We start from the raw sequence: 13,452 nt of genomic DNA, 5'->3' as shown, positions 1-13,452 counted from the left end.
ATTTTCTGGCAAATCTTTTGGTAGGAGATGCTCCTCTTAGTACAGAAGTAAGGAGCACCTCCAACCCAAATATTTGCCCAAACTGTAACAATTATTGTGCGAAGATACGGAAGGTTTAGTAGATAAATCACTCAAGCCTATTATTTTTATTGCACATTTGTTCTGATGCACTCATAACTCTATTATGTGTCAGGACCAGAACGGAAACGGGACCCAATTGCGTGACGTTTCTCACAAGTTTTATTGGAGGAAAGAAAAAGGGCTGCGCCGACGATCCGGTGTTCGCTGGATGCGGGAAGCAAGTCGCTCTCGTACTCTGATTGTGCTCAGAAAGGCGGAAGTGGATCTTCCGTAGCGAGCGATGGCGGTGTCAGGGACGGAAAAAAACGGGTTGGTAGCCGGGACTGGGAGAGCAAGGCGTGGTCGGGGTCGGAAGCGAGTCGGAAGCCAGAACAGGAGAGTAGACGTTGTCGCGAGACAAAAAGAGATCGTAAGCCGGTACGGGAGATTAGATGTGGTCAGGAGAAAAACAGGTCGTAAACAGACAGACGGAAGCAAAACGGGACAGGTGGGAGTCAGGGTCGAAAAAGGCTTGCCTAGTATTCACTGAGGTTCGCAGATGGACTGACACAGGGGACTGATAGGACTGAGTTCAAATACTGACAGGGAGCAAATCAGAAGTTGGCACCAAATGAGCGGGCACAGCTGAGTCACAGTAATCATGAATATTTGTAAATATTTTAATGTATTTATACTGACATTGTTTTTGTTTTATTTTTATATAAGTCATACCTACATAGTTATCCTAGAGTGTAATTCATAATCCCGTAGTAAACAATGTTCAGTATGTTGTTATCAATGATAAAAAGGACGTTTCCAATCATAATTATTCTTCATATTTGGATTTGTTAAAATTGGTTTATTTCTTACTATCAATCTTATTTTCTGCCAATTATAGCAGTCAAGGTCTAACATATTGGCGCACATGAAGCACATTTATATCAGCAATGACTTGCTCAAGGAGTACAAGACATTACAATTTTTATACACATGTGTAATACAGAAAAGTACAGCATTGCGTTGCGATTAGGACACTCTTCACTAGGCTGCGCCGATCTTAATCAAGTAGTGCAGCCAAGCTGTCAATCTTGATTAAATTGGCGTTCACTTCCAAACACACGCATGAGTGCAACAAGATGATTAGAGTTTAGAAGCCCATATAACATAACATACAACAGCGGTGAACACATCCTGAGCTATGCAACTGGTGATGGGCAAGCTCACCGGTGTCTAGCACACATTACGAAGAGAAGAGACACGACCAAGTTGTGCTACTACTTCTCTATAGAGAATCAAAGTATATTCTGAAGAGTAACATAAATGATTAGAATCTTTCTAGCTAGTTGTCAGATTCAATATACTAGAGTAGCTCCAAGTGAATATTTATTTTCTACTGGGGTGATATCTGTGACATCATATTTTGAGAATATTGTTCAGATAAGCATCGGCCTGAATTTCATCATACGTCCCTATTTCATAGAATTTTGTTTTTTGTATTCCAATACCCAAGAGATCATTTATTAGGACTCCATATTGCCCAGTGAGGTTCGTGTCTGGTGAGGCACAGTCAGATTCACAAATAAATTAACCTACATCGTATTCATCAATTTATTGGCAGAGCAAGAAAGCAATAAATAAACTAGCATAGAAACGTTTTATTGTTTTACTTTAACTTTTGAATATAGTCTATGTGATGCTCTTTATGAGTGAAAAAAACAATAGGTAATCCTCTATTTTGAAAAAAAAAAATCCATGCAACAACAAAAAAATAATGGCTAGTTTGACCTGCTGTTGACTCGCTAATATTTTAAAAAATTGTATTGTTTGGTTATGAGATATGCGTCAAACAAGAATATTTGTTCTCACTATCGCCCTCTACCATGAGGCAGGATAATTGCATGCCTCGCTCTGCATCTTTTGACTCTCATCAAAGTTATACAGTACATACTAATTGTTTTAATAATATTCATAAAATATGTGAAAATTTGGCGATTTAAAAGTGTATCGAAAATTTTTGAAATTAAATGGGAAAACAAATTAAAACACTGAATAAATATAACCAATAAATTAATTTTGAATGTTATAATAACATGATGACAGGTGAGGCACAGCCTCCCCTGACTGCACTTTCACTTGTATTGTTAGATTCTGAAAATCTATTGACTTGATTTCCGGGCCAAATTCTGTGATTCAGACATCAAAAAGAAGTATTATTGGTTTTATTTCATTTGCAAATTCCACCACAGATAAATAACTGTGAAATATATTAGAGGTTGACTCTATTCATTGAGCTTTTCTAACGGCGAGTCGTCTTTGTAGCACAAATCATGGAAGAAGATCAGGAACATGGTCCACTGGTCGCCGTTTGTCATGTCCTTCAAGAAGAAATATCCCTGGATACAACTGGCAGGACATGCTGGTATGTTGTATCTATTTATATCAATAAAGCAGTGGCTTGCTGTGCATTTCAAACTTAGGGCTTCAGTTGGCTGAATCAATCCAACCCTCAATAACTGTTTGATGGCTATAAAACATTTACTGTAGCTACAGCCATGACACATGTAAGAAAGCATCAATAACAACCTCACCCAATTGCAATATTATTTAGGAACATAGCCATATTTTACCCACCAAAATTCCTTCCTTTTCTCATGAAGATTTCAATCAATCCGTTGTACAGATTCCCTACGCCATTGAAGCTAATGCTGACAGTCAACCCTGTCCTGGCACAAGATTTTATTCAATTTAGGGCTGATAATGTTCATTCAATAATAGCAGTGAACACAGGAATTCCTCCTTACATTTTTATTGTGAAACTTTCTTTACTGCACCCTAGCAGGATTATAGTTTGTGGAACCGCTGATGATTAGCTAAACGCCCAGCTGTAACCCACACTGATTTCATGTCTCACGGCCTTCAGAAGTCTTTTTGAAGGCCTCCGGGCAGATTACTGACCCTGACAACAAGTAATGGCAGAAATGTGATTGGTTAAATGCTTCAATATGAAAGCACACATTTGGAAGCAGCGGAATAAAAGAAAGCTGACAAACAATTTGTTATTTCTTAATAAGTATATATGGACAAAATTTAATACCACATGATTCAGATATTTTTCAGGTGCGCACAAAAGACATTGCAGGCCCTACAGCCCACCGCTGATATACAGTTTCTACATGAGAGATTCGTTCTTTTTTTAATCCTGTGTTTAGTGATTAAAATCAAGATTGAAGGCGGGCCTTTTATAGCATGAGGCCATGTTGACGGTGGCTTCTGACAGCTGGCCGTCGCACGTGTCACGGCCCTAAAAGGAAGCGAGGAAAAAAGCCGGCAGCGATAAATGTCACCAGCGTTAGTCGCAATCAGCTCGACCTCGCTCGCTTGTCCGAAAACTCCCCTCACGTTCTAACACTGTGTCTGTGTTACCAGGGAGCTTCAGGGCGGGAGCCAACGGTCGCATCTTAAAAGTACGTGAAACACATCCCAGAGTAGAGAAGGAAACGTTATGACCTTCGTCTCCATTTAGAAACACTGCGAGTGCGAGCAGCGATGTCTGACGCTTCTGATGCGGGACGTGCTGTGTCCGTACGTGCCTGGTTACCACGGCAACGTGGAAAAAGATGGCCAAAAGTACAATCAGATGGAGGACCTGCTGGCTGAGTTTGACTGCCCATGTGTGATGGACTGCAAGATGGGGGTGAGGTAAGAGGACGTGGCTTCCGGCAGGAAAGGGATTTCCATAACTGGATGTGCTCTATTGTTTTTCCCACTTTTCCGTTTCTCTTTGGTGATTTCAGTTCTGTGATGTCATTCTAAATTTGAAGCTGATCACTGAATGTCATGTTTGTGTAAATTATTCAGTTTGGCTGAATCGTTGGCACTTTTCGAATAATGCACTTGATATAAAATTTAGGAATCCACGATAGTTGTTTTTGCGTCCCAATACAGAAAATGTGTAGCCATATCTATCTTCATAATAACAGACTGGGTGTATATTTTTTGTGTACAACACTTTATCAAATGCATTGACAGAAAACCTTGAGTGTTTCCAGTATTATGTTTATTTTCCGATATTTTTAAAGTGTTTTGTATTCATTATTTTTAATGAATACATTATGTATTATTAATTATTTTCCTCGTAAATAAGATAAAATAAGCGCTTTTTCTTTTTCTACTATTGTACATTTTCAAATTATTTTATGATTAAAAAATAATCATTTAAAAACTGCAAAATGGTCTGATATGGTGGATGTAGATATTTATACATTTAACTGATAATTTATGATCATAAGAACAAAAAATCAATGACACATTTCCGCCATCATATCAGGCCAATTGTTCATTTTAAGAATAAAAAAAAAAAAACATTGATGTTATTATAATAGAAATCAAATTAAGGACAAAAGCTTTTTGCTTGTCATTAAACCAATGATTAAAAATAGTGTTTGTATGCTATTCTAGTCACATTTAATCTCCAGTCAAATAATCTGAAGTAAAAATTAATTCAATGGTTTTGATTTTTTTAATACAAGAGATTAAGTTTTAGTGAAGGAAAAAATGTAGTAGAAAAAAAAAACTAAATCAGGCATGCTCTTCGTGTTCCCGGTTAAAGTTAAAAGGTAAATAAATATTTGTATTATTTCCTTTATCCTTTTTTTTTTTACATTATGTGCCTCTTGTTTCATATTTATTGCGCGATAAGCTATTTTAACATGTATTTGTGTTATGTTCTGATGCTCTTTTATGATTTATTAAGAAAAATAGCACACTTTTGCGGGGGGCGGAAGAGATTAGAGCATTTACACTCAAAAGATGTCTCTACATACAAATGTTTTAGGGAACAAAGCTACTCCCAGAATGTATAAAATTCATAAGTAGAGGTACCAATGTATTTGAAATCAAAAGTATGCCGATTGAAGAACAAAAGTCAGTTGTTAAAATGTTAAAAATGACAAAGGTCAGTGGTTAAAACCCATTCATTTTCAAAACTGTTCGTTAGGTACTTTTGTTACCGACTTTGCAGTTGACCACGGAATGTACTTCACAAAATGCACATCATAATCGTTGTATTTACATTTCTACTGATGCTAATGAGCCTGTTTTTTGTTTAATACATGTTTACTTGAATTTGATTTATTATTTATTTGCCTGTCCTTGAAAAAACGGACTGATGTTATTTATGGATTTATGTCTTTACCGACTGAGCACTGTGCCTAATTGGTTTTACTGCTAATCCGTAGTATGTTTTCATTCTACCCATTTTCTTGCGTTTGTTGTAATTCTCCACATAATGAAATCCACTTTATAAGTTTAGGAAGACAATGTTGACGATCGGATTATTCAACTAATCGTTTAAACAGTCGGAGACTAGTCGACTGTGGAAATGGTCGTTAGGTACAGCCCTGCCGTACCAAAATAAATTTCCAATTAAATTCATCCTATGCTCCTTTTTTGCCCTACATTGTTAGAACATATCTGGAGGAGGAGCTTAACAAGGCCCGCAAGAAGCCGACCCCACGTCCCGACATGTACCAGAAGATGGTGGAAGTGGACCCCGAGGCGCCATCGGCCGAGGAGAACGAGCAGAAGGCGGTCACCAAGCCCCGCTACATGCAGTGGCGCGAGACCCTCAGCTCCACTGCCACGTTGGGCTTCCGAATAGAGGGAGTCAAGGTTAGCGCTTACAAAAATAGAGGACGCGTACGTGCATGGGTCTGAGCATGTGCGTGGGGGGTGGAAGTCCTTCAGGGCAATGATCTAACTTCCTGTTTTTTGCGCAAAAACTTCCACTACAGTTTAAATTGCTGTGTCTTTGTCGCGCGAGAAGTCTGTCAGTGGCAGATTGGTCGGTCTTTAGCATCTGGCCCTGACACACACAAACACAGTTGTGGCTATATAAGGACATTCATGGCTTCCCGGTGGTCCGTTGCCATGACTCTGAGGGTTATCCCCAGAAACAGAGGTGTGTGTATGTGTTCCCAGACTTGAACCTTAAAGGCGGGGGAATGATGTTGTCCCTCCAAATAATACCTAGTTGCTTGGCAGCCGAGGAACATGTCCAGTGAGTATGCACTGCTGTTGGGATCAGCTAATCTGCCGAGATTCTACGCAAAACACGTGACAAACGGCACGGATATTTACTAGTCTGGAAATCTTAAAAAAAAAATCCCTCCACCATTGTCCCGTTGCTTCCCCGGTTCCTTCTATGTCCTCCCTTCCTTCCTCTGCAGTGTTCACTCAAAACAGGCTGGAGAATGGTGGCTCCTTGTGTGTCAGTGACAAATTGGATCGTTTCAAAAATGGCCTCACTTTGATCGTTGAATCAAACTTATATAGAGTAATTGACAACAGTGAGGTACGGTGATGTTTGTGTCTGGTGAGGCACTGTCAGATTCATAAATAAATTACCCTACATCTTATCCACATTTCCTTTACTTATAAATGAAGTCTATGCGCTGCTCCTTTAGAATAAAAGCATAAATATATAGGTAATCCTCCTTTTTGTAAAGAAGCCCATGTAACGAGAAAGAAAATACTCGATGGATTGACTTAGCTAATACTATAATTAATTTTATTGTTTGGGGCTGCCAAATCAGAATCCTTGGCGTCACTGTTGCCCTCTGCCATGAGGCAAGAGAATTGCGTGTCTCACTCTGCAGATGCACAGCACAGTAATATGTGAATAATTATATTAATAATCATAATATAATGTGAAAATTAGCGATTTAAAAAATAAATAGAAAAATTGTGAAGTTGAATTAGAAAAAACTTTAAGACTGAAGAAATATAACCATTTAATATGTTTTCATTTTAGGCTGTGCCTGACCTGTGTATTAGAAAACTATTTAAAGCAATTGTTTAAAGTTATTTTAAAAAAAATCCATATTAAAAACATTCAAATCTAATTAGTAGATCATTTGAGAAACATTGTACACAGAATGGGTCTCGTAGTCAGAGGTTAATTTCTAAAAAGTGAAAGTATTTAGAGTTATATAAAGCTATTAAGGATTTTTTTATTTTATATGTCCAACCAAAATGCTGGTCAGAGGTTTTTTCATTACAGGGTTCGTATGGGTGCTTAACAATGCTTGAATTTTACTGTTGTTTTTTCAATTTGATTGATTGATTGAAAAGTGCTTGAATTTTAGGTGAAGTGTTAGTAAATGCTTGAAATTGTTGCCATGTTTCTTTCTTAACTAGTCTGCTTAAAGATGACGCCGACACTGCCCGATTTGCTTTGTCATTGCATTTCTTCTTCCCTAGTAATTAACGGCAGCTGGCATTAGCTTGTATGGCTTGGCCCGGCCCTATGGAGCATCATCACCCCCTACGGGTCACACCCAAGAGGACAGATGCATGCTACACCTAGACAGGGCACTATAAAATGTGTATTAGTGTAAAGACTACGTATGAATAATGAACATTCAATATAGGCCATGCAAAAAGATTCAGGTTTTCGTTTCCCAGTGGTAAATTGTAATGGGGAGAACTTCCTGCAACTGAAAATGTAGGCTACATATTCCTTTTTACCGATCATCTTAATGGGGAGAGCTCTGTCTAAAAACAAATACAATTTACTCAAGAGCTAAATCAAATGTCTCGATAAATGCACACCCTAGATTAAAAATTGCATATGTAAATCGCAGATTTGTGGCTCTGCAAAATCCAAGTTTAACACCAGATTTCTTCTATTAGTGGCACTAAAGGAATTTCAAAGTTGCCTTTGAAAGTCCTTAAAAATTGCTTGAATTTATCCATGGAAAAGGTGTACGAAAGCTGTACTTAAAACAAGGGGTCCATCACGAAATAACAGGATGAGAATATCTGCTATTGTGCCGACAGCGAGAATACCAAGGCAAATTCCCATACATTTAGCACAGAGAATGCCGTTTTCGGTACATTGTTGGAATTTTGTTATCATGCAAATCGTGTGGTGTGTCCCGCACAGAAGGAGGACGGCACCGTCAACCGAGACTTTAAGAGGACAAAGACGCGCGAGCAAGTCACGTTGGCCTTCCGAGAATTTGTCAAAGGCAATAAGGACATCCTGGTAAGTTGAGTCAGGGTCCGAAAAACCTCTGCGTGCCAACTTTTATGAGTAAAGAGTTGCAATTAGGTTACTAAATGTCAGTTAATGACAAATCCAATAGGATGAACTTTTATGCAGTTCATCCTATTGGATTTAAAACTAGTTAACAAAAAACATCTTGATAAGAACAGTAAACAAACTAATCAATGAACGTGCTTTTTCTTTTTGAATACTCGTCGGTCAGGAAATTTTTATTTATTTTACATAAAATGAGAATACCCCAAAATGACCTGTCATGATTGTCATCCATCTTATTGCTACGGGTACATGAAATACCTTAAAAGCTCGCAGAAAATTGACAGAGAAAATGGAGCTGTTTGGTCACTTTGTGTCTCCGTAGTTGGAATTCTTCCATGTGCTTTTGAGCGCACATTTTTGCACCACACCACACCTATAGTGATCAAATATTACATGCTGTTGCTTTAAATAAGGGTATATTTGTAAATGGCTTAAAAAGGTGGGTGCCTGTGCATGCCGGGCCAGTAGGTGGTGCTGTGATGTACCCAATAATCTCTATCAGGGATATCAAACTCAGTTTGTCTCTGATTCAAACTTACTGTTCTGCCGTAGGCCGGATCAGTTTAAGAATGTCAACTCCAAATTTTTTGCTTTCGGTACAGAAACCCCAAGCTACTTCACACTCCGGTTAATGCTAGTTCTCTCTTTTGTGGATTTTGAATTGAATTGTCTTTGTCATTGATTTCAATCTATCGTTCATTGTGGTCAGAGAGCACACAGGAAGTTCCTGCACGAGGCAGATCGGGTGGGCGTGACCGTTTGCGTACAAGACTGTAATGGGCTGGTGTGTGCATGTTAATGTGCATGCACAGTCTACGTCTCCGGATCAAACAAATGCTGATCACCCCCGGGTACTCCATAGATTGTTATCGGGTCCGGGAATCGACTGAGGCGGCGTCGGTAGAGAAAGCAATACTGCTAAGGCTAAGCTAACAACCCTCACAAGCTACCCCTCTGGAGCCTGTATTTCAGCAACATCAGATTCATTAACCATGAAATAAATGACTTGGAGCGACAACTCGTGGGAACTGGCTACATTTGGGACTCTTTTGAATTTTAATCATTGCAGAGACTTTGCTAGCCAGCCGCTCTCTAAATTTCTTTCTTACTCAGAAAGGATAAGCCCTCCAATTTCGTTGTACTTTTGTAAAATGACTAAAAAAACACCTATTAAACTGCTATTGTGGGTCGTCTGTGACTATTTGTAGATCTACAGTTGTTATTTTCTTTAAGTCGTATACCCAAGTCGGTAATGACGTCACCTCAAGGTAAATTTAACCCTTTGGTTCTTTCATGCTACTTTGCGAATTTTCACTTTTCGCGGCCGTGCTGTTCCCCATTAACCCCGAGGGATCTCTGTATTATGCTTTATCATTCAGCCTACTTTAGTAACCTACCCTACATATTATAATAACAGATGACAAGAGAGCTTTACCAAACACAACACTCATTCATAAACAATAGGGAAAACAGATTTTCATGTTTGGCATTTATTGTGTTGACTGCTTTAGTTGGAGAGTTGAGTAAACGCAATGTTACATCTAAACCAACTCACCATGTTTATCATTTCACAATTAGATCAAATGTTTTAAATAATAATAATAATGCCAGAGCCTGTTTCCCTTATCAATCCTAGTATACCATTTAAAATATGCCACCCTCCCTCAGTTACTGAAGTGTGTTAAGGCTAATTTTGACTGTAATTTTTGTCCTAAATAATGGTTTCAAAACAAGGTGCAAGCAGAGTTCTTTTGTAGAATAGTCACAAAATACTGCAAACGATAAGGATATCGTCGTTTTTACCTTAGTGCAGACTGCACTGAACGAGAGAAATTAAGAATAAATGTCCCTTTCTCAAATGTATTCAAGGAAATGATAGTGCAGTTTAAAACAAAGATTTTAGACTACATTCACCCCTTTTCTTTAAAAAACGAAATTGAACAGCAAAACCAAAAAGACCAAATACAGTACCGTATATACTCGCATACTGTATATGCCTACATCGCTTAAAAGTACCTTTATTAAACTGCTTTAAAATGGCCACATTCTTTCAGCCTCAGCGATATTTAGTGCTCAAATATTATACAGTGTCCCTTTAAGTGTGCAAAATTTGTGTACAGAGAGACTATCTTGCCCGGCTGAAGGAAATCAGGAGCACCTTGGAGACGTCATCCTTCTTTAAAACTCACGAGGTAAGATATTTCTTCAGCGACTTATAGTCCTCAACATTAGGGGTGCGCGATACTGGGACTTTTAGTATCAATCCAATCCAAGAAATACATGGTAGTATTGATCGACACCGAACCGATACGGCTCATTTATGCTTGGAAATGTCATTATCATCGAATAACCTTGAGTTAGTTTGTATTTACGATTAACACAGCACAAAGATTTTAGGCACTAAAAATGTTTAATGTCGATTAAATGACTACTACTTAAATGTTAACAGTATGAGAAATAGAAATATATCTATTCTGTCTCAGGACAAAATCCAAGAAAGTCAACTAAAAAAGCAGAAATGTAATATAAATACTAATATAACAAGGTCAACTGTGCCTTCCATTTCACAATATTTTGAAAATAAGGTTTGGGGTTACAAATAGTGTAAAAAGTAAAATCCAAAAACTTTAAACAGTATATAAAAAAATATTTCTACTAAAACGACTGTTACAGAGAAAAATCAAGACAGTCAAACCTCAAAAAATCAGCAATATAACAAACAAGCCCTTTTGGTGTCAACTGTTTTACTGTTTTTTGTTCAGGAACAGTAACATGGTAAAGATTTTTCATTTGTGTATTACACCTGGCATTGTCCTTTTCGGTTGGTGAAAAGAAAAAAAGGCCACACCCGCCTCTGTCATATTCAGCTTCTGATAAGTGTGCAAACATAGATTTGGCCCTCTCTTCTGCCTGGCAGGCAAGATGCAGCAGCAGGCCAGGAGGAGAGGTGCTAAATGTGTGCCTGTCAGTCTCACAAAAAGGCATAAACTTAAGAGAGTGGCCGAGGGTGCTGGATGAGGGAGAGAAGGACTGTGCTATCTACAGTGCATGTACTTTGAGGGAATGGTTGGAATGGTGAAGTATCGATCCCAGGACAATAGTAACGATCCATTCCAAGTACTTTCTTGGTAGCGACATTGATATTTGGATGTATCCACCCAGCCCTATTTAGCATCCTAAATCAGGGGTATGAAACTTTTCTGACCCATAGAGCCATAAAAGAAAAAATATTTTGAGAGAGAGAGAGACGCACCATATATTTGAAGACGTAATTTAAAAGAAACCGCCAAACCCCGCTCTTCAGCCAAAGCTAATTCTTCAGCACATTTTATTTCACTGTGTTATGTTTGATGTGTCCCATATTAATATAAATATACCACCTACAATTTTCCTTCCTTTTGCAGTTACTTAAGAGTGTTGAGTCATTTTTGTCCTAAATAACCGTTTCAAAACAAGGTGCGAACAAAGTTATTTTGTAAAAATGTCACAAAATACTGCAAACGAGGACAACGTATTTACCTTCAGTGCAGACGGCACTGGTCGAGGAGAGGAGCGTGTGAGCCCTGTGTATAACACTGTTCATTCCTACTGCTCACCCAAATTGCGGTAGGAGCTTTGCTAGAGCTTCTGGGTTGAAGTTTGTTATGTGGCTTTTCATCATAAAGTGTCTCAACAATGAACATAGATTGTTAAATGAGCTTCCATGTAAAGGATTGTTTAGCGATTTACAGCCAAAACTATTCAGCCTAGCATTCTTTGAACCGTCTTTAATTAATCTACCCTTTGAGAAAGGTTTGCAATTGTTGCGACATCGTAGCTCTCTTTTGTAGCATTTTCATTTGACTCAAAGTCTCGTGAAAAAGTGCTGCTGTGCTGTTAAAACAGCTTCCAGTTGCTTCCCCTTTTCACAGCGTTGGTTTCCAGTTAGCTTTTTGTAGTGAGCATGTTTTGTCTGGCACTGCCTCTTGATATCATCTTCTTTTAAAACAGCCACACTTTCTTAGCAAATTAGGCAGAAGCAGTTGTTTCAGATTTCAATGGATAAACACTCCAATTTCCACTTGTCCTGGAAGCGGCGGCCCCTCACAGTCGACTTTTCTTTTTTTTTTTTTTTTTTTTTTGTCGCGATTTCGGAAATGTGTCGGGCTAAAATTCTCACAGAAAGCCAAGGGCAAGGTGGCCAAAGGGCTACTTCCATCTTTTGGTGAAATGGTGAATTTCTTGGTCGTACAAATTTTATTTTATACCGTAGTCAACATTACTGGTGGGACACATATGAGTTTTATAACAGTGGCCGTGGGCAATGTTCCCTCTAAGCTGCGTGTGTGCGCAATTGCGCACTACCCAGAGCTTTTCCGCGCACAAGAAAATCTAGCCAGCTCACAAAAATCAGGGCTCGAAATTGCTAATTAAAAAGCGAATCAAGTCAAAGTTACAGTGCATGAAGGTAAAAATACAATATTTCCCCTGACGTTGTGTTCTAAATGCGGTATTTGGAAGTCAAGGTCGAAGTAGAACAAAGTTGAGTAAAGTCAGTAGAGTTTTTCGAGAACCGGCTTCTTCGGCTCTGCTCACTAAAAGGAACCGGCTCTTTCGGGTCCTAAACGGCTCTTCAGGTTGTTTTTGCTTCTTTCATCCCTATATGTAAAATTCTGCACAAAATGACTTAAAGGAAAATGGGAAAAAAACAAAAAAGAAAAAAAATACCAAAATGAAAAAGTAGTGTAAAGCTGAAAAAAAAACAAAAGGAAGAGAAAAAGGAAGGAAAATTTCAGAAAAAAAGCCAGAAAAAAAGAAAAGAAAGAAACAAAGGAAAAAAATTAAATGGAGAACAAAAAGAAAAAAGTAACAGCTAGGAAAAAATAAACACAGTGAGATTTTTTAAAAGAATTTTTTTAAAAAAAGGAAAAAAACAGGGAAAAAGAAGAAAAAGTGTGTGTTGCATTCAAATAATTTCCAATTATACCAAGTCAATCTTGTCGCCAACATTTTACTTCCACTCAAAAATGTGATTACAGTTGTGTATCGTACTACTAATGACTTAGTTGCCACACTTGGGATTGCTGTTGCTCACTACTGTTTCAAGCGTTGCTCACCGACTTTGTGTGAACGCTCAGACCCGTGGAAAATTAGAGGGAACATTGGCCGTGGGCCAGTAAAAATTGGATCACGGGCTGTAACTAGCCCCCTGGCCGGACTTTGGACATGCCTGCTTTGAATAGTCGACATCGTCTCGGCTTTGCATGTGCGACAATCTGCTGCTTTCGTAACAATACGTTAAGTAAATG

The 13,452-nt window shown here is 38.4% G+C and overlaps 1 protein-coding gene across 1 annotated transcript in view; it reads left to right on the top strand.

Moving 5' to 3' along the window:
* The window catches only part of itpkb (inositol-trisphosphate 3-kinase B), a 42,842-nt gene that overhangs the window by 26,603 nt on the left and 2,787 nt on the right, over nucleotides 1-13,452 (top strand). Inside the window, exons 6-11 of the mRNA XM_088325401.1 lie at nucleotides 2,380-2,479; nucleotides 3,487-3,524; nucleotides 3,584-3,759; nucleotides 5,526-5,730; nucleotides 8,006-8,107; nucleotides 10,285-10,356. Coding sequence (XP_088181527.1) covers nucleotides 2,380-2,479; nucleotides 3,487-3,524; nucleotides 3,584-3,759; nucleotides 5,526-5,730; nucleotides 8,006-8,107; nucleotides 10,285-10,356 — 693 coding nt within the window. The remainder of the gene's footprint in view (nucleotides 1-2,379; nucleotides 2,480-3,486; nucleotides 3,525-3,583; nucleotides 3,760-5,525; nucleotides 5,731-8,005; nucleotides 8,108-10,284; nucleotides 10,357-13,452) is intronic.

This window comes from Urocampus carinirostris, chromosome 20 (assembly GCF_059441175.1).
Source record: "Urocampus carinirostris isolate Australia breed hairy pipefish chromosome 20, RoL_Ucar_1.0, whole genome shotgun sequence".
NCBI classification, from domain to species: Eukaryota; Metazoa; Chordata; class Actinopteri; order Syngnathiformes; family Syngnathidae; genus Urocampus; species Urocampus carinirostris.
Note: the sequence above shows the minus strand (reverse complement) of the source record. Positions and strands in the feature narration are given on the sequence as shown.